The 26,278-nt window shown below is 40.0% G+C and overlaps 1 protein-coding gene across 4 annotated transcripts in view; it reads left to right on the forward strand.

The window, feature by feature from the left end:
• The window catches only part of ripor2 (RHO family interacting cell polarization regulator 2), an 85,164-nt gene that overhangs the window by 56,387 nt on the left and 2,499 nt on the right, over positions 1 to 26,278 (forward strand). For 2 of the 4 annotated variants that reach the window (XM_079830040.1, XM_079830041.1), the window contains exons 7-22: positions 6,767 to 6,916; positions 7,633 to 7,696; positions 7,789 to 7,832; positions 8,213 to 8,338; positions 10,283 to 10,431; positions 10,694 to 10,823; positions 11,800 to 11,943; positions 13,566 to 14,204; positions 16,019 to 16,191; positions 16,315 to 16,480; positions 16,639 to 16,771; positions 20,760 to 20,915; positions 21,016 to 21,189; positions 21,280 to 21,482; positions 23,763 to 23,846; positions 23,960 to 24,050. In XM_079830040.1, the coding sequence (XP_079686166.1) occupies positions 6,767 to 6,916; positions 7,633 to 7,696; positions 7,789 to 7,832; positions 8,213 to 8,338; positions 10,283 to 10,431; positions 10,694 to 10,823; positions 11,800 to 11,943; positions 13,566 to 14,204; positions 16,019 to 16,191; positions 16,315 to 16,480; positions 16,639 to 16,771; positions 20,760 to 20,915; positions 21,016 to 21,189; positions 21,280 to 21,482; positions 23,763 to 23,846; positions 23,960 to 24,050 (2,626 nt within the window). The remainder of the gene's footprint in view (positions 1 to 6,766; positions 6,917 to 7,632; positions 7,697 to 7,788; positions 7,833 to 8,212; positions 8,339 to 10,282; positions 10,432 to 10,693; positions 10,824 to 11,799; positions 11,944 to 13,565; positions 14,205 to 16,018; positions 16,192 to 16,314; positions 16,481 to 16,638; positions 16,772 to 20,759; positions 20,916 to 21,015; positions 21,190 to 21,279; positions 21,483 to 23,762; positions 23,847 to 23,959; positions 24,051 to 26,278) is intronic. The other 2 variants (XM_079830042.1, XM_079830043.1) reach the window with 1 other exon arrangement.

Raw genomic sequence — 26,278 nt, forward strand, 5'->3', positions numbered from 1 at the left:
GGCGTGTTTGATGTTCTTTTATGTTTATGCATGAATAAAAGGCGAAATGAAATCTGTTCTGGATTTAAATGGCTTGATTTAAATTGATTACTTTTAAGATGTCTTTAGCAGCTCTTTGAAGCATGAAAGTTTAGGTGGAATGGACTTTGAATGGAGGGACAAAAATATCAGGCTTCATTAAAATTTGTGTTTCGAAGTTTAACAAAAGTCTTATTAGCCTGATAAGCTAGACCCACATCAAAATGTTGGGTCTGGGAACTCGCCATTGGCAGGGCCCAATCCGAGGGGCGGGATAAATGGTTGTATTTCAAATTCCCTCTGCACACAATAGGATAGCGCTACAACCAACCAGAGCGTGGTGAGACCACAATCTCAAGTGGGTTGTGGCTAAGTCCTAGTGCTGGGCGGTATGACCAAAAATATATATCACGGTATTTTTCTAAATTATATCGGTTTCACGGTATATGACGGTATTTTTTTCCCCTATGCATGACCGGGTGTTAACCACATTTTCTACTGATTGAGAGAGTAAATACTGCAGTAGATTGACTGGAATGCCCTATTTTACTGTCATGACGGGTGAATATTGTAGAAAAACTCCACACTAGAGTTAATACAGGTTTGCAAAGCCCCACAAAATTATGCTATGGAGAGACAATAAAACATAGACCTGCAACACACTCATTACAGGCACATGAATATTAAAATATGACCACGGATAGAAAAAAAAAACAGAGTTGAGGGCACCTTAAGCATTTTAAAAATCTAACCCTATATAACAACAAACTGACAAAACGAGGGAGAAACGCGGATATTTGCAATACATTTAAGAGCACTCTCTGAACAAATGACACACATCAGTTTAACAGAAAGAATAAAGCAGTTACTTTTTTGCCCATTCTTCTTTGAATTGTCAGTTTATTTATTAACTTGCATCATTCATTGTCTTTTGTATAGCAGAATAATCGATCGTGTCATAGTGGTCGTGATCATATGGTTCAGTGTAGCCAAATCAGTGCACATAACTTGAAGAAGATGTGATGAAATATGTGCGCATACACGCTTCTGGTACTTGTTCAGAGCACTATAGTATATGAAATATGGCCATTAAAAACTTAAACGCGCTCGCACCGGTCTATATATGTGCAATATGATCCATGAGGAGAACGCTGTTAATCTCATCACGGCGCTCCGCGCAGAAACTGCTCTCGCGCGCGCGCGCCGCGTGTAGTTTCTCCGCTATAATCAAGGGCTGAATCAGAAATAGCCCCCTATAACTTCAAATAGGGCATTATTTGGAGGGGACAGCGCTTTGTAGTGGTGTCCGAAACCATTGGATGTTATTGAGTGCACTCAGTCTATCCCACATCACACCGCAATAACGAGTGTACAGCCGATGTACACACAACGGTTGTCCGACTTCACGCACTCGTTTTCATTCACTCCTTCAAATAATGTGATAACGTAGGGAATAGTGAACGAGGGTATAGGGGTTTCAGATTCGTATTCAGCCATAGGCTTTAGATGCGATCTCAGCTGTGTTCTGACTGCTCTCACCAGTACAGTGCAACAGTGAAATCGGTCCCCTCTCAAACAATGACGCGCTGCGCCGCGTTCCGAACGTTGTTTAGCGACATATACCGGTATTGCGGTATCATCAAAATTCATATCATAACAAAAATAAATACCGGTATTCGGTATGAACCGGTATACCGCCCAGCACTACTAAGTCCCATGCGTTTTCCCACCAGTGGTTGAAAGTTGATAGATTAAACTTTAGCCATTTCCGGTCGGCAAAACTCTGAACACTTCTTCCTTTTTTAAGAATGACTTCAGTGCCGTTCTTTGTTAGCAGGTAAGTAGCAGGGCATTCACACGCAACAGTCACAACTATGCCGTTATTATGTTAAGCCCGCCCACCGACTCTATACACAATGTGATTGGCCTGACTAGAGTTTGATTTTTCAAACTCGCAAGTCGACAAAAGTTGCAAAACGACCCTGGCTGCAAATTACATTTGCTGCCACTAGGGTGCGTCTAGATTTCTAGGCTAAAGTCTTTTATGGTTTTGGAACGTTCATTTCGTATGGTTTCATCAAACCTTAAATCTAGTGCACCATCAGGGCACTTTGTGTAAAATGAGTTGTATGGACTATTTTATGGTACTTTTATGTTCTTGGAGCCCTGGTTAGTGTATGTTTTTATTGTATAGGAAATTTTTTCAAATTAGACAGTAGACACTGGGCTGATAGCTAGAAATAAGGAAAACTGCTTTCCCATAGCCTTGTTTATTGTCAAAATGCAGCTCATAAAAATTCACCCATCAGACCCCACCCATCAGACAGAACGGACCGGGCTGGGGGCGGTTATGGTGATTCATTTCCCATGCTGCTATGGCAGATGAGAGGAGTCAGACAAGGGTATTTTATGGAGCCAAATAAACAGGCAGCTGTGTGCCACAGCAGGGCTGTGATTGGAGACGGTACGTGTGTATTTGTGTGTGGTACAGGGGGATTACAGTGCGTGGTGCAGTTCTCCAGACTTGGGTGGGGTCTTTCCTCTTAGTGTAATTAAACCCACAGGACCACCGTCCAGACACTCTATGCCCATTTGCACACAGCTAACTGTTTGTCTAATGCATGTCATTTATCATGTGCAACCCCCACACATCATAGCACAGTGCACACACATGCACATCCATCATACACTGATAATATACCCCATCCACACACACAAATTGGGTTAGATTGTCCCGTTTCTCACCCTCTTCCCCTAATGAGCGACATCAAAAAGCCCTGCATCAATATTTCACGCCCCCTCACTGCATGTGTTTGAATATTTCTTTTTGATTTAGTGTCTTGACATGTTTTGTTTTTCTCCTATAAGAGAAGTATGTTATCTTCATACATTTCCTCACAGATTGGAGCTCAGTAGGGCATATCCGTGGCATCACAGCAGGTCTTTCCAGTGGGGGGCAACCCCCCTCAAACCCAAAACCGGTCCCAACATCTTGCTAAACTTAACCAATTCTATTGTTTTTGATAAAAATATGACAAAACTCTGAAACTCCATTCCTCTACATTGTTCATTTTACTCATTATAAACCAATTTAAGTTTCACTAACCTTACAAAGTGCATACTTTGAACATTGTTCTTAATAACACAGTAGCTGTTCTCTTCTTGTATTGAGTCTGACATCAATAATTATGTCTTATAGTGAGCGAGCGAGTCATCTGAGTAAGTGAGATGTCAGAATGGTTCAGTCCATGATTCAGATCAATGACTCCTCTTTTTGATTGAAGCCATAGACTGTAAAAAAAATATGGAGGTAGTGTCCGTGACGTCACCCATAGGGTTCTAAAGAGCCGTTTTGAAGCCTCAAAGTCGGCCGTTGCCATCTTGTCAGCGCGTCATTACGCGTCACTCTCGGATAACTGACAATGAGCAAAGAGGCGGTAAGTGGCTGGAGTTGAGGTGACGTGATGACTAACAGACAGCAGACAAACGACAATCTACCTGTCACTCAAAGTGGCCACGCCCTTAATTATGCAGAACTTTAAAGGGGTGGTAAACCACGATTTCACTATTCTAACTTTAGCTAGCGTGTTATGTTGCTGCTTGAGCATAAACAACATCTGCAAAGTTACAACGTTCAAAGTTTAAAGCAAAGGGAGATATTTGCTTTTAAAGAAATCCATTTCTAAGAACTACAGCAAACGGCCAGTAGGCGACTACACACATTCCTCCAGGGTTGGTGACATCACCAGGCTCAATATTTACATAAACCCCTCCTCCGAGAATATTAAATAGGGGGGGCGGGGGTGCCATTTTGTATCGCGGCGCTGTTGTGGTATAGTCAGGCTGGAGTGTTGTTGCCGCGATGCCGAGGAAACGCTGTTATATTCATCCGGATTGCAGGTCTGGGGTACTTGCTTTGTTCAGCCTTCATAGGGACGGGGGTGCGTTGCAGAGCGTTTAACATACAACTTGTTATATGCACATGTGTGTTTGAGACTGAGGGGAACAGGCGCGTGCGGGGCTCCCGCAGCACATCTCACGGAGGAAAAGTTCCACAATGTTCGCGAGTTCAATGCCGGATTTGCACAACGTCAGCTGCGTGAGACAAACGCGGCCAGTGTGTGAATGCACGACGCGCACGGGGCTCCCGCAGCACATTTCACAGAGGAAAACTTCCACAATGTTCGCGAGTTCAATACAGGATATGCACAACGGCTTGTCCTGAAAGCTGGATTTACAAACAGAAGCTGTTTACGGGCCACAACCTGTAAGTCTGATTTATTTTTCATCGATGTGTTTTCCTGTAATAGGTTGTAGCAAGGAAGTAAACAGATGACAACGCTGTTCTGCAAACCAGTCTGTTAAATGCTCATTCATACTTAACGTTATCCGACGAACACCTAACGTTAAAATCTCAACAGCGAACTTGGCATTAGTGTAAATTATTCTTTGATTAGAGCTTTTATGTATTATTTATCTACAGGCTTGCTAAACATGGTTCTGTGTGTGATTTGGCTAACTTACTAGTAAAGCCAGTGTTTAGTGTTTTGGGTTAATAGTTCTTGCGACAGATATTTGGCTATAATCGTTTCTAATACTGACCAAAGCACAGTCTACCGGTGAAGAGAAGGGGCGTGAAGTTTCCGACAAACGTGCACTGCGGTTAGCGAATCACAACATACTGGGCCAGCTAACCAATCTGAGCCCATCGCGTATTTTTGAGGGACTGGCTTCATACAACCCGGAAAGCATCAGACCGTGACGGGACAGGAGGGACAGAGCAGTGTAGAATAAAGGTCAAATATATAAAAAATAATGATTTTTTTTTTTTAAACGAAGCATGAACACATGTTACAGTGCACCCCACAAACACAATCAAGCCTTCAAAACAATGTGTTTTACCACCCCTTTAAGGCTTTATATAATGTAAACGAATGATTTATAAAAAAAATTCACCCCCCTGGCCCCCTCACAGTTGTCATGAAGGGCAAAATTAGCCGTATAGATTTGTATACCACAATTTGTACCAGGCTGTAAACATGTTTTTTTCTGCTGTAAAGCTGGGCATTTTAACATGGAGTTCAATGAGATTCTCCTCCCATTTGGAGCCTGTCCCTAGCGGCCAGTCGATTAATTGCAGTTTAAGTCACTTCCGTATTGACTTCAAGAGAAACTGGGGGAGGTTGCTGCTTGATTGAAGCTGATTTGCCAGGCAAACAATTTGTTAGCGAATTGGATAGCACATTACATTGTTTGTTGTTGTTGTTGGTTTATTTGTACCTCTGTTTTTTAGTCAGTGAAGAATGCAGCATCACAGTAAGAGATATTGTGTGTATGTAAGCTGCCATTTTATAGAAAAAAAAGTACAATTGACTTTACTTTTGTTATACACTACTGTTGGGGTCAGTAAGATATATATATATGTATGTATATATATGTTGTATAACTTATTCCACAAGGATGTATTTAATTAATCAAAAGTGACAGTAAAGCGTTTCATAATTCAAATAAATGCGGTTCTTTTGAACGTTTCCACAACAATATTAACATTGATAAGAAATGTTTCTTGAGCAGCAAATCAGAATTTTAGAATGATATCTGAAGGATCACATGACACTGAAGACTGGAGTAATGATGACAAATTCAGCTTTGCCATCACATGAATTAACTATATTTTAAAATGCATTACAAATAGAAAACAATTATTTTCATTTTGATTCATAAATAAATTAACATTTTAAAGAGGGTCTAATTTACTCACAAGCAGGCACTACACTTGGGACAATCAGTTAAAATAATAATAATGAACTGCTTACATAAACAGCTCTGACATATGTATAATTTTGCCATGGCACTGCAGATTCAGCAGCAGCGGGGCATCGCTCCTGAACAGCGGCACAGGAAACAGCATCACTGGAAGTCACTGCCGGATATCTCGTTCAGCTGCAGTGTCCACCCCTCTTCCTGCCTACTCCCACATCATTCCCTGTTCCTGCTGCCCCTTTTCGGCTCACTTGTTTCTGTCACTTGCGGTCCATCTCCTCATTCTCATTTGCCCCTCTCGCTCTCTCTCCATCCCCCTCATTCACCCTCTCTTCAGCATTGGTAGGATTAGCATAGCTAATTTGAGCCCGGCCAGTGTTCACTGAGTTGTGAATGTGCTAAATGTGCATTTCCATGATAAAGGCTGTGGCTCCGAGCTGCTCGTATGTCACAGATGTATGGCATTACCGTTGTCCCGAGGGCTGTTGAGCCGCATCATTTAGTGTTTGCTTTTGAAGTGTTCAAATTCATTTTTCATCGCTCAGTACAGTACGCCACTCCATTGTGCTAACAGAATGCTACAGTACATTGTAATAGCCATGTTTCTATGCTGAATGGGGACCCCCAGGGCTCTGTAATGATGTATGCTAGCGATTTAGGCATCAAAGCTAGTGTTTACGCAATCTTTAGTGAGGGTTGCCATGTGCGAGCGTGTGCAGTGCTGCTTTTGTAAAATATAATTCTGTGCACCAATGCTGTGTGTGTGTGTGTGTGTGTGTGTGTGTGTGTGTGTGTGTGTGTGTGTGTGTGTGTGTGTGTGTGTGTGTGTGTGTGTGTGTGTGTGTGTGTGTGTGTGTGTGTGTGTGTGTGTGTGTGTGTGTGTGTGTGTGTGTGTGTGTGTGTGTGTGTGTGTGTGTGTGTGTGTGTGTGTGTGTGTGTGTGTGTGTGTGTGTGTGTGTGTGTGTGTGTGTGTGTTTTTTTACAGATCGATGAGCTGTACGAGGGCTTTTGTATTCAGAGAAGGTTGCGTGATGGCGCCAGTAAAATGAAACAGGCCTTCACTGCTTCACCCTCAACTAAAGGCACACGTGAGAGCCTGGCGGAAGTCAACCGCAGATACAAAGAATATACAGAGGTACATATTAAATGTTTGCTTGTTTCTCTGACCATTTGGCCATTTTTCTCATTGTTCACAGTCACACAGCATATTTTTTTTTAAATCGACTAGTTGGGTTGTCTCAATGTCTAATTGACTAAATGGTCCGTATAATTACAGACCTGATCCTGATCAGATGTCTCTGAGAGAATGTCTTCATAAGACACACGAGTCTCGAAGTTTTCACTTTTAGAAGGGACATTTCTGGCAGCGTTTTTCAGAAATGCAACACTTGTATCAGAAAATGTCATGATGCAACAGTCAAAAATGATTTGTTTATATGAGATGTGTATATGTGGTGATGGTGCTTTAAAGGGGATTTCAGAGAAAAAATAGATTTAATAGAGACATCAGTAGCAGTATTATCTATGATACTGGCCTTCATTCATAGTACGTTGTAAAAAAGATGCCATTAAACAAATATTTAAAATAGACCACCTTTCTACATTAATTTAGAGAACAAATGAACACATTTTAATGTTAGGTGCAATTAGTCATTATTAATTACAGAAAAATGTTAACTAGTTACTTTTTTAAATATAATAAATATATATTGTGTACTTTTTTTATTTATTTAATAACAATAATGCAGATTACTTTTTAATAAGAATAGTTCAAGTAAGAAATATTTGTGGCATTATAACATTTCTCAATTCACCTGCAATTCGTATTATCATGTGTTCCCTTCTTTTCAGAACATGTGCACTTTTGAGGCCGAGCTGGAGAACCTCTTGGGGGAGTTTCATATCAAAATGAAAGGTACAGGACTTTTGCACAAAAAAGGAAAAATCTACAATATACTTGTTGGTTTTCAATAACAAACTTTTCAACTCCTTTGCCTCCTGTCTCAGGATTGGCTGGTTTTGCCAGGCTTTGTCCAGGCGATCAATATGAGGTGAGTAGCTAGGAAAATAAAAAAAACTACATTTCAGAACATAATGCAGAGTTCCATGCAGTTTTTCTGTTATAAAGCCAGATGCATCTGTCTTCTATCAAATTACTAAACGCTTTATAGTAATTGCCTGCTGTTCTGCCAAGTACATCCAGTTCATTTGTAATCACAGCTCTCCTAGCAACGTTTTCTCTTCTGATCCACAAGTACACCCACCAAACCTAATTAGATTTTTTAAGGCTTTATAAAACTAAATACTGAAAACTCCCTTTGCTTTATTGCTCTATTAACGATTAAGTGAACTTGTGTTGGTAGCTTTTTCCTACTTCAGCCATTTTTATTTTTTCTCCTTCTTTTTGCCTCTCTCTTTCTCTTCCTGGCAGATTTTTATGAGATACGGCCGACAGCGGTGGAAACTGAAGGGGAAGATCGAAGCAAACTCTAAGCAGAGTTGGGATGGAGAGGAGATGATCTTCATGCCCCTTATTACAGACCTCATCAACATCAAGGTGGGCTGCAGTCTTCCATGAAAGAGTCCCAATGTAACGAAGCGACTCATTTTGACAATCGCCCCTTTCACACAGTAATCCCAGGAAATTACCGTGAAATTACCAAAATGACTTTACCGGTAAATACACCAATATGCTGTTCACACAAGCAAAGCCGTTCTGTATGAGGGGCCATATAGGCCATAATTATTGAAAGCCTCTTACAAACACTAGTGAAACGAAAAACTTTGAAATTCATATCTTCGTCTCTGACACAGCCGAAAAAGCATGCGCAACTGACAATTCTCTGTCAACCAATCAACGTTCTGCAGTGAGTCTAGCTCCACCCTTTAGTACCAGACTACTGTGCTAGGTGCCCCAAGGGAAGGGTGCGGTACAGTTTGGAATTAGGGTACCATTCACAATTTCTGACAATGGAAACCGCAGCGCTGATGAATGGAAAAAAAGGCAGGGTCTCGAGCGTGACTCGCTAAAAAAGCGAAAAAGATGTCCATCTAGCACATATTTACATAAAAGAAACATTAAAAAGTAGCTGAGCTTACTGTCAACAGTGCGGAGTAATCGTGTCATGTCCATAAGAATTTTGATTCTTACGTCAGCGCATTCGGACCTTATACATGCTCATACCAGTAATCTTCATTCTTTGTACACACACAGCATGATACCGGTTAATGAAAACAGTAATGTTACAACTTCTCAAATCGGTAAATTACTCTTGATGGTAATAAATTATGGTAATTATTAAAGACTATATAGCCTCTTTCACACAGAGATTCCGGAAAATACACTGATAATGAGTCTCAGGATTTGTCCCAGGATCGTTTGATTTTGGTTGATCCCTCTAACCTACCAAAAGAAAAATGTGAAAAATAAACCAAAATCTTCTGCGCATACAACGCCACAGCGGGTACAATGTATGTCGCGCAACCTGCTTACCTGTTCTCTTTTCCCCAACAAAGAACAACTAACTCCGATCATCGTCAAAAATCCCGAAACACTAAAGGGTTAGAATCACTCATTCCCAAACAAGTTTCAACTCAGGATGTCGAACGAATGAATAAATGTCTGAATGAATGAACGAACACACACACACACTGCACTCCCAAACGAGGCATGCTGGGAGACTTTTAAACCCGTGGGGCGGCAGCGGATTGGACGCAGAAGGGCCGCCCTAACGATGGTTGACAGCTGACATGGCCTCTCAGAGGAAACCTGAGAGCGAGATAGCAAATAGAATAGACAAAGAGAGGAAGGGAAAAAGAAAACGAAACATGCATAGAACGTAAAGATCCCATAAAGATATCAAAATGTGACGAACACAAACTTTCTTTTTTGTTAATGTGCAACGTTAATGTTGACCTGCATTTAAAACCCCTGGTCAAAGAGTCGCTCGATAACTATTTCATTGCGAAGACAGATGCGCCATCGCTACGACACACCCCTTACGCCATTGGTCCTGCCTTTTGTTCATACAGGGCATGTTACGGGACCGATCCCAGCTATTTTACTAGGTCCCCTTCCCGGGATTGTTCCCGGGACGTGTTTGCGTTCACATAGAAAGCACTAGCAATTCTATGGAAATTTTCTAGGATCAACACTCTGTGTGAAAGGGGCTCTACCGGTAAATTGCCAGAAACGATTTACTGGTATTTTTGAAAAGGTCCTGTTCACACATGATCTCTTGATAGCAATTTACCAGTAAAGACTATATGTGTGAAAGGGACTATTGACAAACTGGGTACAAGAGAACACATCCCCGTAATATTTGTTTTCAATGACCGAAATTTCAATGATGAAATTTTACATTTCATCCCCTAAGTCTTGAATATTTGGTTACATCCGTGATTGCAACAAAACCTATTCCTATGAAGAAAGCTGTGAATTGTTCTAGTATTAAACATTGCGGAACTGACATTTCTCAATGCATGACCTTTTTTCTACTAGGTGACAGAGTTAAAAGGGTTGGCCACTCACATCTTAGTGGGTAGCGTGATCTGTGAAACCAAGGACCTGTTCACCGCTATGCCTCAGGTGGTAGCTGTAGACGTCAACGACCTGGGAACCATTAAACTTAACCTGGAGGTCGCCTGGTTGTAAGTGACATTACCTAATAAAACAAGATAAGAAGTGTGATGTTTCAGTCCATTTAGCCACAGTAGATGAGAGTGTTGAAGTACACTGCCCTCTTCAGGACAGTCGTGGAAGTGCCACTGAATTTTTTCCTGCCTAACCATTAATGGGGCTTATAAATAAGTTTTTTTCTTTTTTCCAGTTTCTTTGGCGTTTCCTTTATTTTTTACTTTTGTATGATATTGGATTGTTGTACATGAACATATATCTGCCTTGTTTTTACAGTCCGTTTGACGTCGAGGATCTGACCCTGTCCTCAGGAAATGTGAGTAAAGCCACCGCCCTTCAGAGACGAGTTTCAGTGTACAGCCAAGGCACACCCGAGACGCCCACTTTCCAGGACACGTCTTTCTTTGTGAGTGCACTTCTGAATCTCTTCACAGTTGTGTTTAAAGTCTGCTTCTATCACCATGAAAAACAAGTACACTTTAGCATACTTTTAAAAAGAGCACTAATTATGGAAAGAATATACTTAGCTGTGAAACGAATGTAATGTTTTTGGACACTTAATTGCATGTTATTTACAATTAAATCAAAATTAATTTCTATTTAAACTTGTTATATATAAACTATATTTGTAATTACACATTTATAATAATGAACTTGCAATTTAGGACATAAACCCCCTGTTTCACAGACAAGGCTTAAGTTTATTCCCAGACTTAAAATGCATGTTTGAGCTGTTTTAACTGAAAGCAACTTGCACTGGCATATGCCATTGTTTTGTTTTAAGATACACACCAGTAATGTTTTTTTCAAGGCATGTTTATTAAAGCTAAATGTCCAAACTAAGGCCTAATCCTGGCTTAATCTAAGCCCTGTCTGTGAAGTCAGGCCTTTAAATATGCAAACTTTATATGTAATATTATGTGCTTTAGTATGTTAGTTAACACCTCAATATAAGTGTACTTTAAAGCATGAAAAAAAGACATGACATAAAATGTATAATGAACTGTAAATGTAAACTTTTTTTATTTGACATTACAAAGTAACTTTTTAAAAGTGCACCTTCTATACAATTAAGTGCACTACTTTTTCACAATGGTGTATATATACAGGATATTGAAATCAGGTGTTAGATCACACTGTCACCTTTCTCACCTTAACACCTCAATACTAACCTAAATATTAACGCTACCGAGTCCAGGCTAGATGTTCTGAGTTCAGTTTTTATGATTTTGTGTTTATTATTAAATATGACCGGACTTGCAGCTTGTGTTTGAATGTTGTTGTGTAGCCTGTGCTGTTGTGTAATGAATTGTATCCTCCCTGTGGCACCGTGTGCATCGTGGCTGTTGTGTGTGTGATCTTGTCTCTCGATGACAATGAAGTGGCAACCCCGGCGGTGGGAGGGTCAGCGTCTTTCGTTCTTGCACACGCTCAGAGAGACGCTCTTAGAGAAACTCAGACGCAGTCGCTCTTTTGGCGATCTGGCCGCATTGAGACCTCGCTCAAGGTCCAGTCTGGAAGTCTACGTGAGTCAGGTCACTGTGTGCCCTGCCATTCTGAGTGAAGTCTGTGTGTGTGTGTCTCTTTTCTTTGCTTGCATTTTCTGCTTTGACATTGTCACATTTCTCATTCACACATTTCGTCACACTAACATTCACATATGCACTTTTCTCAACTATAATATTACCCCGTGATATTACCCCATGAAAACAAAATTGTGGCATTTAGGCATCTTTGATGACTATGCACATTTCACAAAAAAACATTTAGCAGACATATTCATATTTGAAATCTTTCACTTCCAGGAAGATGGACTTAAAATATTGACAAACTTGTGTTTAATTAAATTAAAATCTGACCAAGAACCACCCACTTAAACTAAAACAGTTCATCTTACTGACATGTAAATGTATATGTTTAAGCCACTCACATTTAAATGTTGACAAATCACAATGCACAAAATATCAATTAACCTAGTACATTTTAAACACAGGTTATTGCAGTTTTCACAATTGCTTTCGGTTTTGTTTGAAGTATGTATCAGATGGTCAGTGAACAAACTGTGGCAGTCTTCATGCAGTTTGACACTAGCCTCTGACTAGCAATAGCAAGTCGCTAATCATGGTTTGGATGTCCCACCCAACTTCTTGTTTCAGTAGGATTGGTGTTAACATAGGAAAGACAATTTGCTTTCGTTAAACCTAAAACTATTCAGGAATTCCTGTGTCAAACCATTTCATGGGGGTCTTTAATTCTTCTACTGCTCTTTAGTCAGGGTTGCCAACTTTTGAGGGGTGTTGTAAAAAAGTGTATTCTGATTATCAAAACATTTGGTAACTAAACAATGTTTACACAGTACAATAACTGGTGGTAGCCTACAATTTTTATCAGTGCTCGACACAAATTTCATGATTTCAATTCGTAAGCTTGCGATACAATTCCGAATTCAAAATCGATTAATTTGGATAAATATCAGGTACAGCTACATGTTAATTTTTCTCAAGGAAAAAATCTCTCAACTAATGCTGTAAACATACAGGGAGCCCTGTCAGCTGGTATTGTTATTAAAAGTTAAGATTAACAACTCATATTATAATATATATCTTAGATGTGTAAATCTGCTTTGTGTGCACAAATATTACGTTTCACAATACCGCCTAAACATCTTCGGTGCAGGTGGGGGTCAGCAGCTTATATACAGTGACCTTGCACGGTGTGGGGGAAATGTGATTGGTACAGACTGGTCCAATCAAGAGGTTTCAGGTCTTCATTGGTTTAATTAAAACCCAACCCAAATTCAATACATGTGTTTGATTATGCTGTGAAGACCGAATGTCGTATATAACCTCAAAATACTGCGAGAGCGACTCAAAAGCGCAGCTTTTGAAACGCTCGTTATTCTTGATGTCATACGCCAAATGGTCTGCGCAGCACGTTGGCTATTTTAATTTGCTGTGAGATTTTCAGACGGAGTCTGAAAGCATGTTTCTGGAGTTGGCAACCCTGCTTTAGTGTGTTGGAACTTTTGGACTGGAATTATTGTTCGCATCTTTAGATCACTATAGCTACAAAAATAATAGTAGTGAAAAGACTAAATGGCATAAGCGAGCCATATTTACCATATTTTCTTCCTCTTTCAATCACACAGTCCACTTTACCAGATGACGTCTTTGAAAACGGAGGTTGCGGTGTGGCCGAATGCAAGCGTCTGTCCTTCACCTTCTCTGACATGTCAACGTCAAGCCTCACCCCCATCCAGTCAAACCCAGAGATCACTGTCACGCCCCCTGAGACGGACCCTCCTTCTGAACCCGCTCCCATCCCTGAGGACAGGCCAGTTGAAGAGGAGTGTGTTGAGGAAGACTGCGGCAGTGTCAGCACCAGCGATCCAGACCTGGAGTGGGACCAGGTTGAGAGCCAGGGGCCCGGCACAGGCTCCGCTGCCCTGTCCTTGTGCTCCGAGAGTCAGCTGTCTGCAGTGGGACCGGAAGATGTGATGTTCCTGGAGCCTAACATGCCTGATGAAGCCCTGGAGCTGAAGCCAGTGGAGCTGGACGGGGAGGAAGGCAGTCTGACCAGGCAGCTGGTGAGGAGGCTCACCTCCTCTGACATGCTGCCAGAGACCGGCGCTCTGAGCTGGGCTGGAGAGAGCAGCAGGACTTTCATGGAGAGCAGTCTGGAGGAGGCCATTCAGTCGCTGCTCCTGCAGCTGGAGAGCTTAGGCCAGCGTTGCGGGGAGCTGCAGGACTTGGAGCAGGAGGTCATGAGACTTGAAGACCTGCTCAAGGTGAATGATTTCTCTATTTGTGGTCTTTGGTTTCACTCCAGATTTTTGGGTGCAGACTTGAGTGTGATTGATTCTGAAGCTTGATGCGTTTTACTAGCAAGAAAGCCATCTTCTGAACTCAGTGCACGCTCACTAACTGAATCTGCACTCTCGTGAGTTCTCTAGGCGTAAACTTGATTAATTATGCAGTTTATTAAGTTGTCGTGAACTGCTTCAGTGATGGGGAACGTATTTTGATTGCTTTCTGAATGTAATTCAATTCATGAAAGACAACACAGATACATTTAATAAGGTCATTATAAAAAAATACCCCTACCAAAATAAAAAATTCCCCTGGAAATCAATTCCATGGGGTCATTTCTGTTCAGATTTTCATCAGATTGCACAGATGGTTCATGGTTCATCTGGAAATGTAGTTTTTTTTTTAAACTGGTTTTTAGGTCTACATCTAAAGGGAAAATTACTGAATAGATATAATTTGCTTAGCTGCCATAAAAGCTGCCATTGCATAATTTGATGTATACTGTATTTATATGAAATAGTAGCTTAGTATTATTAGGGATCCACCTATATTGGCCTATATTTATAAGTCACTAATTATTTTCATGCTATGGCTGATATTAAAATTCTATACTGTTTTGTCTACATAAAAAAAAAAATAATAATAATAATATATATATATATATATATTAGTGGTGGGCCGTTATCGGTGTTAACGTGCTGCGTTAACGTGAGACTCTTATCGGGCGATAAAAAAAATATCGCCGTTAATCTATTCTCAAAGTTGGGTTTGGAGCTGGGTCTATACTACGCAAACTATGATTACTTTCACCTTGATATTTTGATATGTATATGCGATATGCGCTCTCCTCTCCGACCGACAACGAGTTGACACACACCCGCCTCCTCTCATTCAGTCCGGTTATCCTCTGAACACGGCGAACGCGTGTTCTGCTGGATTTTTCCTCATGACAGCATGTTACTATTGGTGTGACCCGTCTGAATTTCGCGCGGGGTTGCACATCACGTTAATGCTACTAATTCCCGCAGATTTCGCGCTCGCATCTCAAGCGCACACACACATATACCGTAATAAAGCCACCTCTGACATACAAGTGCAAAAATTAGCTCCTTTTTCCAGCTTATTAATGGTCAAATACACTAAAAAATGTCTCAATGCCCATCTTGGTGAGTTTTAATGTAAACACAGTCGTAACCAACTCACAGGAACAGTGTTTGGGATCCATGCGAGCGTCAGGTCTTAAAGGGACAGAAGTTATTTATTATTCAAACTAAAAAAAGACAAACGATCACTTACGAGCACACATATTCTGAATGCGTTCGGCAGAATTCAAATGAACCATTTTAATCTAGATTAATTCCAAGATTACAGTGAGATTAATCTAGATTAAAAAAATGTATCTATGCCCACCACTAATATATATCTATATATATGCTAAAGATTACATTTAACAGTTATTCAATTATTTGTGTTTTTAAAGATTAAATTTAAATGAGTGTTAGATGATGGCAAACATAATCTAAATGTAAAAATAGAGGATGAACAATTAGATACACAATATTGGTATAACTAATGGATAATATTTTGTATTTTTGAACATTACAATGTCTTAATGTAATTTTTGATCAGTTTAATATAACCTTGATAAAAAAGTACCAGATTTTGCAGGAATGAGAACCAGCGGTGTCTGCACTGATGTTAAAACATACAGTGGTTCAGAAAAACTCAACACAGACACAAGGGAAAGGCTTACAATTAAATTCAGTCTTTGAAGGGTGTTGTCTCTCCTCAGTGCCGGGTACCTGCCCATAGGAGCCGCTCATCGAGCCTCAGTTTGACTGTGGAGAGCGCTCTGGAAAGCTTCGACTTTCTCAACACCTCTGACTTCGATGACGACGACACAGGAGATGATGCGGGCACCCTCTCACGCTCTGTCTTCATTGATATGGAGTCAGAGAGAATCGGGTGAGTTGGACATCACACCATTTTGGTGACCTGGTTTCTCTCAGGAACTTGACTACATGGCCTCAGTAGTTGTGATTATGCAGTGCCTTCTTGTGGTGACAGTATGTCTTACACGTCCAACAGGTCAGTCCAACATCCAGAAGCAAGAGGACACCTGAGTGAAGCCCTCACAGAGGACACTGGTGTAGGGAACAGTGTAGCCGGCAGCCCGTTGCCTCTCACCACGGGGAACGAGAATTTAGACGTGGCCATCGTTATTCATCTACAATACTGCTATCATCTCATTCAGGTGATTCTGGGTTTCTACCTTTACAAATTTCTTCTCAGACTCCATACATTTAGTGTAACACTGAACATGGTCACCCACTAGCACACGTACACCACAGATTAAAGCATATCAAGGTGTTGTGTTGATATAAAATGTGTTTCTTTATGTATGGGATGCAGTTGTTGACCTCAGGAAGAAGGCCGTCGCAGCACAAGACATACTTGCACAAACTAGCAACTCAAACTCTCCTGTTGGAGGAGTTCAGTGAGAAAAACTTTGACAGACCGGGCAGCTGCACTTCAGTGTCGGATGGTGAATATAATCTTGTTTTTGTTTTTTTAATCTTGTGTTCCTTTGTGGGAGAATTTTGATTTTATGTTTCATCAGCATTGTCAATTTTGACTTCATACACTTCTCATACAAAAACGTGATAGTTCTCCCAAAAATTTAAACTCTGTCATCTAGGGGTGTGCATTGGCACTGCCCTCACAATTCGATTCGATTACGATTCACCAGGTAACGATTCGATTCAATTCGATTCTACGATGCATTGCGATGCATCAAAATTCTACTGCACACAACAAGGCAAATTTTTAATCAGTCATGAGGCAATACAAGCAGTCAGATATTGAACAACAGATTGTATTGGCTGCTATGTGTGTATTATCACTCTCCTGTATCTTTGACATAAATGTCATTAAATAAAATAAAATTGAATGGTACAGTAAAAAGCTTTGAGACAGGGCACTTCATGAACTCCTGTGCAAATATTAATCCGTAATTACAGTCACACTATTGTAACAACAACCACCACCCAGGCACCCAGCAATAAAAATATTCAGTGCAACACACACAGTAACGTTGACACTAGGGACTCGTCAATTCTCGTGCTTGATTTTAGTGTGGCAGGCGCGTTAGCAGGGCGTAAGCAGCGCATATTTTTTTCGGCGCCCATGTTAACAGATTAGAGCATTCACATCGCACGCAGAGGCGGCGCGGCAGCGCATCGCAGGAGGAGAAGCAGCAGTAGTGCCGCGATCGTTTCGGCGCCGAGTCTATTTTGCCGCGCTGCTCACGCTGATTTAAAGCCACAGTGGATTGTTCTTGATCAAAACTGACCAGATTAACATGGAAAATAACAAATTCCACCATGAAATCATGTAGTGAAGTGCCCCGTGTGTTTCACAATCACCATATGACATCCAGAGCTGTTAAAAAAATTAAAAACACAACACTGCCAGAAGTTTTTGCCCAAACTTCAAAAGCCTGTTTAAATTATTAAAACTAGAAGCATATATTCACTTTAATGTTAACTTACATTTATCATGTGAACTACTTATATACAACAAGTTATATGCATATGTGTTTGGGACAGAGGGGAACACGGTCGCATTTGCAGCATGCTGCCCATCATAAATCAAAGCACGAGACAGACGGGGCTCGGAGGAGAAGACCGTAAATGTGACATAATGTACAATATTTGTCTGCATTTGCAATATCCGCGCGAGACAAACGCTGCCAGTGTGAATCCACAATGGGGGCGCGGGCTCCGGCTCTCCATACCCACCGCTCCGCGTGCGGTGTGAAGCCGGCGTCAGAATCCGAAATGTGCCCAGATGTCCGCTTTCCAATCTTTGGATGCGTTTTTAATACCCGTCTATCGCGGTCATCTCCCTCCGCCTCAGCCATCTTGATTGTTGTTGTTATGACCCTGGAAATAATTGAAACTTCACAACTTTATTGTCCAACTCAAGTCCAGAAAATAAACGGTGACATAATCGATTATGGCACTTCGAATCGTGCATGCCCCGCATTGCGATGCATCGCTGAATCGATTATTGTTGACACCACTACTGTCATCATTTAACCACTCTCATATTGTTCCAAACCTGTATGAGTTTATTTGTTCTGTTGTATACAAAAGAAGATATTTTGAAGAATGTTGGTAACCAGTAGGGATGGGTAAAAATATTGATTTCTCGATTTTAATCGATTCTCATTTTTAAGACCCGATGTCGATTCTTAAATCCCAAGAATCGATTAGTCATCCTGTTTTCAGTTGATGAATGAACGGAACATTGTAGCGTGCCTCCCATCCAGTACATCGCAACAATCTTTGTGCTTTGTTACTATTGATATGAAACAAAGTGTCAGATTTTAAATTACGTCCATTTTATTACGCAATTCAAAAACATAAATACCGTATTGGCACTGTGGCGTGAGGTCGCTCTGGATCAGCTCAAGAGAAGCGACAGCATGGAGCGCACATGAACTGATCTTCTCTTCCGCCTTCTTCAATAATAATAATAAATCTCTATTTTCTATAGCGCCTTTAAATGTACATCTCAAAGCGCTTTACAGAAACAGATAAAACAGAGTATACAAAAGAAAAATAAACAATAAACATAAAAGAAAAATGAATAAAAAAGAAAAAGAATGTAAAATCAAAAACAATATCAAATTTATACAAACGTTAAATAAAAAGCTACCCTAAAAAAATTAGTTTTAAGACGAGATTTAAAATGCAAAGAAATTGAGCTTGCCTTATCTCAATCGGTAAAGAATTCCATAATTTTGGAGCTAATGAGGAAAAAGCCCTATCACCCATCAGTCAGACGAGTTTTTGGAACAACTAAAAGACCTGTTTTAGATGAAACTGTACCAGTTTCAATACCAGTTACAGCGCGAAATAAACATGAAGATAGAGTACAACTTACCGAAATCCATATCAGGTCACATGGAATCGCTCAATCAGTGTTTCAACCGTGGAAAGACGTCAGTAAAACAGCTTGTAAACAATGTAACGTCACATTTACCTCAGAAAAACCATATCCAGTGTCCATAACTCGTTATAGTGAGCTAGAAAAAATTAACTCTAGAGAGGAGCATTTTGCTAAATATATGCACCATATTACATATTCATTATACATTTTTATATTTTTCAATATTTAATGCATGTTTGAATACATCTGGTAAGTTTTTATGACCATTTACCACCATTTAAATGTAACTTCAAAAAACGAATTGGAGTAGAAATATGATTATATAATTGTAAAGTTCATTTTATAAATTTATTATTATAAAATAAATCAAGGGTCTCCAAACTCGGTCATGGAGGGCCACTGTCCTGCAGAGTTTAGCTCCCAATTAAACACACCTGAACCAGCTAATCGGTGTCTAACTAGGGCCTTGTAAGACACTGATTAGATGGTTCAGGTGTGTTTATTTGGGGTTGGAGCTAAACTCTGCAGGACAGCGGCCCTCCAGGACCGAGTTTGGAGACCCCTGAAATAAATCATCATTGAGTGTAATTTAAGTTTTTATATACAAATCAGTTAATTTTTACCTTCAACATTATAGTAGGCTAATGTACTACCAACAGACTCCCATAGTTTACAGCATTAGTTCAGAGATTTGTTTTCCTTGAGAAAATTTGCAATGTATTGTACCTGATATATCCAAAATAATCGATATTGAATCAAATCGGAATCGAAATTGAATCGAATTGCAAGTTTGTGAATTGAAATCGAATCAAATTGTGAAATTTGTGTCAATACCCAGCCCTAGTAACCAGACAGTTGACTGTAGCCATGGACTTCCATAGCAGGAAAAAAAAATCCATGGAAGTCCATGGATACAGTCAACTTTCTGGTTACCAACATTCTTTAAAATATCTTCTTTTGTGTTCAACACAACAGGTTTGGAACAATTTGAGGGGTGAGTAAATGATGACAAGATGTCAATTTTTGGGTGAACTATCCCTTTAATGACATGAAGAACCTTTAACAACTATGGAACTTTCCACAGCAAAATACGTTCTTTAGATTATAAGTCACCGTAAAATCAAAATTGACCTTTCTTATTTTTTATGGAATATTGCAGTATTTATTATAAATATGTACTTTCTTTTCATTCTGCCCTTGCAATCATTACTCAAAATAACTTCCCCTCCCTCTTGTAACAACATATCTCTTCTCTGAAGAAAATTGTTCACTGAAAGGTTCTTTTAGGTAATGGTTGTTAAATGGCATCACTGCATACTCACCCCTTTTAATAAGAGTATATTTACTTCAAAGCTTGCTTTTCAAAGAGTTTTGGCTTTTTGGGCTAAATATGGTTGCTCTGACAGAAGCATAACACATTATTATAGCACTTAGTAATGACTTTAGAGTACATAAAAAGTAAATTATAATAAATCCAAGAAAAGTTATTTCAATTCAACCGCCATTGGCAGGTGTAGTGAAGAGTTGAGTTTGAACCCTGCTGGTAACTCCCTCACCTCTCTTTGTTTCCTAACCAGTGCTGCCTGGACTGGTGGAGCGGCCGGCGCTGATGTCTCTGTGGTCCGACTGCAGTGGTGGTCTGTTCCATACTACACTGGACCGAGTGTTGAAGCACATGCATCTCAGCTTTGCCTTGCCACTGCAACAGATTCTGCCTCACTCTCCTGACTCAGGTAGTGACAGTAACGGCACAATAATAATCTATGGCAATCTGCTGAAATTTTATCAATGTAACACAGGCGTTCATCTGCCTGTGTTCGCATATGTGTCCAGTGATCAGGATGGTGGTGAATGAAATGGTGGACAGGAGCGAGCTGGCCTCATCCTCATGTCCGTCACCGTCCTCTCTGGCACAGGATGTCCTCACCGTGTTTCAGTTCCACTGCTACTCTGTTGAACACGATATCACGGACATGGAGCGACACCTGCTGGATTTAGCCAAAGAAGGTAAGACATTTTTGTTGAATAATAATAATTTGTTGAATTATTAGCACAATTCTAGCATAGTGTAATCTTTCTCTTTTGTGTCCAAACCAGTCATGCTTGAAGAAGCCCTGAGCTGTGGGGACACAGAACGTTCTCTGAAGGAACTACAGGAAACGTCTGTCATGTGTCTCCAGCCCCGCCCTCAAACCCTGTGGGCCGTGGCTAGGCTGCTAACCTCTGATGACCCTGACGTGATGAAGGCCGCTACAGCCTTCCTCTCATCTGCTGCCTCACACAAGCCCTTCAGGTCAAAGGTCAGTCGTTGAACTCATCTGGCTATTGATGTAGTTGATTAATGGTTTAGTCTATAGCCAGGTTTATATCGACATAAACTAACATTCGAAAGTTCGGGGTTGGTAAGATTTTTGTAATGCTTTTGAAAAAAAGTTTCTTGTTCTCACCAAGGCTGCATTTATATGATAAAAATACAGTAATAACAGTAATATTGAGAAGTATTATTACAACTTAAAAACAACTGTTTATATATTTAAAAAATGTTATTTATTTATGAATTTTCAGCATCATTACTCCAGTCTTCAGTGTCACATGATCTTTAAGAAATCATTGTAATATGCTGATTTGCTGCTGAAGAAACATTTCTTACTATTATTAATATTGAAAACAGTTAAATATCACCCAAAAATGAAAATTAGCCCATGATTTACTCACCCTCAAGTCATCGTAGGTGTATATGACATTCTTCTTTCAGCCGAATAAAATCAGAGTTATATTAAAAAGTAGTGATGCACCGATTATGATTTTACATGACCGATTCCGATACCGTTTTTTTTCAAGAAAACTGTCCGATTCCGATACAGATTTCCGATTCTTTTTTTTTTTACACAATAAAAGAATGAAAGTGTACATGAACAATATGTTTATTTGGTATTTAACAGGCTAAATTGGCTTTTGGCTAATGAAAACAAGTCCGCAATCTGAAATTAACGGGAAATTTAATTGGAAATTAAAAGGCTGAAAGGTGAAATTAAAGGTAATTTTAAGGTAAAATAAAAATGATCATCCTATAGGCTACAGAACTGATAGTATTTCATTTCATGTTCTTCTTTACAAAACTAAGTATTTTGGCTTTGTCACAAGTTAGTCTGTTTCGTTCTCATCCGATCCAACACGTGAGAAGCTGAGCTGAACAAACGCTCACTATCTACGCTTGTGCAGGGCGCGGAGAGGTAAACTCGTGCAACTTCAGCTCGCGCAGGAAAGCGGCTCTTCATTCCCTTCAGCGTATCTCGTCTCTTCCGTCAGTTCTCCAGTTTCCATTTGTAACACACAAGTGACATGTTCACGAATGATTGCAATAGTCGTATGTGCACGCGGGTGCACTTCCTGAAAAATCGGCAGAAAAATACAAAGAAAACTGGTTCCGATTTTTGGCCGGTCAACCGGTGCATCCCTATTAAAAAGTCATGGCTAATCCAAGCATTATACTGTAATGGCATTGACTTGATGGGTCATTTTTGAAGTCCATAAAAGTGCATCTATCCATCATATAACTGCTCCACACGGCTGCGGGGGGTTAATAAAGGCCTTCTGAAGCGAAGTGGCACGTTTGTGTAAGAAAGATATCCATATTTAAAACTTTATATACTAAAATAACTAGCTTCCGGCGGTCAGCGGTGCGCGAGTCAACTTGCGCTAAAAGAGTAATCCCCGACACTACGTTTTTTTTTGCTCTATTCTCTGCGCTTCTGCGTTCATCAATACGCATGCATCAAGGGTTACTCTTTCGTCGCAAATAGATGCGTATGGAAGTTATATGCGTATGGAAGTTAGTTATTTTAGTCTATAAAGTTTTAAATATGGATATTTTTCTTACACAAACGCGCCAATTCGCTTTAGAAGGCCTTTATTAACCCCCCGGAGCTCTGTGGAGCAGTTATATGATGGATAGATGCACGTTTATGGAGTTCAAAACCGACCCATCAAGTCAATGCCATTATAATGCTTGGATTAGCCAGGACTTTTTTAATTTAACTCCGATTTTATTTGTCTGATAGAAGAATGTCATATACACCTAGGATGACTTAAGGGTGAGTGAATCATGGGCTAATTTTCATTTTTGGGTGAACTAACCCTTTAATATGTTTGTGCAAACCGTGATGGATTTTTGATAAATAAAAATAAAATAATTTATTTTGAAATAGAAATCTATGAATCTTTGAAATAAATGCCTCTACTGTCACTTTTGATCAATGCATCCTTGCTGAATAAAAGTATTAATTTATTTCTAATCTGACTCCAAACTTTTAAACAGTAGAGTATTTCAAAGCAAATTTCGAAAAAATGCTGGATAAAAATACCACGCTGTGAACAAGAGTGTATAAACTATGAAGGAAACACATTTACAAAAATAGATAATATAAATGATAAAAAATATATAAAATAAAAATCTACATAAATATTAATAAATTAAACATGAGTAATCATGGTACTGTAGCAGCACAAAGTGAATGTACAGCTAATTGAGGACACCAGGAAGTGATCAAGTGGTGATCAAGTGTGTTTGTCTTCAACAGGCTGTCGATTGTTACACACAAGCCTTATCAGAAGTTGGGTTACACACACCAAGAGCTGCATGTGCCGCTCTGAGTTGCCTGCAGGTCAGTTGTTGACTGTTTGATTGAACCACACTTCAAACTAAAGCTAAAATCATGTCTGTGATTGGTTACAAGACTGACTTAAAGCCTCTCTGTCTGTGTTGGGTTATTTTCAGGCTGTGGAGAGCATTGACGCCGTGGTGTTACTGTGTGACTCAGCGGACGAAGATCTCCGCCAGATTGCCATAGAAACCCTTCTCACTTTTGGTAAAACATCCAGTCATACAAATGACACACCGGCTGCACAATTAGTCAATTCAATGATACTTCTTGTTTACGCTCTTTCTGCAAATGAGTGTACATCTGACTGACCCATTCTAGACAGCATTTTATTAGACACAAATGTGTATTTTTGGTCTGTTTTCCCCCAAAAGAAATACTGTACAATCAACTTTTGGGAATATGCTAACACCAGGGTCCCTGTGGATCCTTAAACTTCAAAATGCTATGATTTAATGAACTAAATATGAGCACTGAACATTCAAAGTCAGAACGCGGCTCTGTTGCGTGGTCTACATGCTTGCCGTTTAATCAATTCCGCATATTCATCTCAAACGATTGCTTATGATCTACTCTTGATGAATCATGACAATGTTTACTTTGTGGTGTTTAAATTGTTATACGTTTTAGATGGATGTACGATTACATAATTTATCTCCCTTAAGGGGCGGGCACACTACACTTTTCCTTCCATTGACTTCCATTCATACGCATGCAAATGCGAATTGGATTGGAATGCAGCGAAATGCAAAACTTTTTAAGTTTGGTGAACTCTGATCTCGCATCACGTTAAGACATGTGACCAGTGGAGATCTTTGCTGAATTAAAAGAACGCATATTTTTTCAGTAGTCGAGTTGATTGTATATTTTTACATTTTGAATGTCAGCTTTAGTCAGAAATCAATGACATTTCAAAATAAATGTCTTGGTGTATTTATTAGGGAAAAAAAGGCTATGTTCAGTATATAGATTATGCTAGTATTGACACAATAATCTGTTAATTGCCTTTCTTTAAACACATTTTTATTGTATCAGAAAACTCCAATATCAATCAACCTTTAATTCGTATGTATTAATATATAGTATCGATGCACAACCAATTTCAATACATAGGTAAATATTGAATAAAACATGTTTTGAGTATCTTCAACTTGCAGTTATATTGCCAAAAGTATTGGGAGCAGGGTTGCCAGGTTTTCACAACAAAAAAAACCCAATTGCTACTCAAAGCTATCACAAAACAAGCCCAATCGCGAATTGGGGGGGTTCTCTCGTGAAAATAGCATTTGGGGGGTAAAATATGTTTTTTTTTGCAGGGTTGCCTGCTAAAATTTGCATTCCTAGGGCTAAATATCATATAATTGGGGTCGTTTCAACCCGCGGACATGAAAAACAGCCCGCGGCAACAGTGTTGAACGCGGACTTCGCAACACTGATTGGGACACCCCTCCAAATCATTGAATTCAGGTGTTCCAATCACAGTGTGCAGAAATTGCCAGAAGTCAATAGCTACAGACCTCCAAACTTCGTGTGGCCTTCAGATTAGCTCAAGAACAGTGCGTATAGAGCTTCATGGAATGGGTTTCCATGGCCGAGCAGCTGCATCCAAGCCTTACATCAACAAGTGCAAAGCAAAGCGTCGTATGCAGTGGTGTAAAGCACGCCGCTACTGGACTGTAGAGAAGTGGTGTTCTCTGGAGTGATGAATCACGCTTCTCTGTCTGGCAATCTGATGGACGAGTCTGGGTTTGGTGGTTGCCAGGAGAACGGTACTTGCCTGACTGCATTGTGCCACGTGTAAAGTTTGGTGGAGGGGGGATTATGGTATGGGATTGTTTCAGCATACCAAAACGTTTTGGACAATTTCATGCTCCCAACTTTGTTGGAGCAGTTTGGGGATGGCCCCTTCCTGTTCCAACATGACTGCGCACCAGTGCATAAAGCAAGATCCATAAAGACATGGATGAGAGAGTTTGGTGTGGAATAACTTGACTGGCCTGCACAGAGTCCTGACCTCAACTGATAGAACACCTTTGGGATGAATTAGAGCAGAGACTGCGAGCCAGGCCTTCTCGTCCAACATCAGTGCCTGACCTCACAAAAGCGCTTCCAGGTGAAAATACACACTCCTAGACCTTGTGGAAAGCCTTCCCAGAAGAGTTGAAGCTGTTAGAGTTGCAAAGGGTGGGCCAACTCCATAATAAACCCTACGGATTGAGAATGGGATGCCATTAAAGTTCATTTGTATGTAAAGGCACACGTCCCAAAACTTTTTGCAATATAGTGTATAAGCAAGTTTTTTAATGGAATATTGCAGTATTTATTATAAATGATTTATCTGTGCATATATAATATACATCATTGTTTTTAATTCATGTGCCCTCGTAATCTTTAATTAAAATAACTTCCCTTCCCTGATGACGTGTTTACTGGCA

This window comes from Gobio gobio (genome assembly GCF_949357685.1).
Source record: "Gobio gobio genome assembly, chromosome: 11".
NCBI classification, from domain to species: domain Eukaryota; kingdom Metazoa; phylum Chordata; class Actinopteri; order Cypriniformes; family Gobionidae; genus Gobio; species Gobio gobio.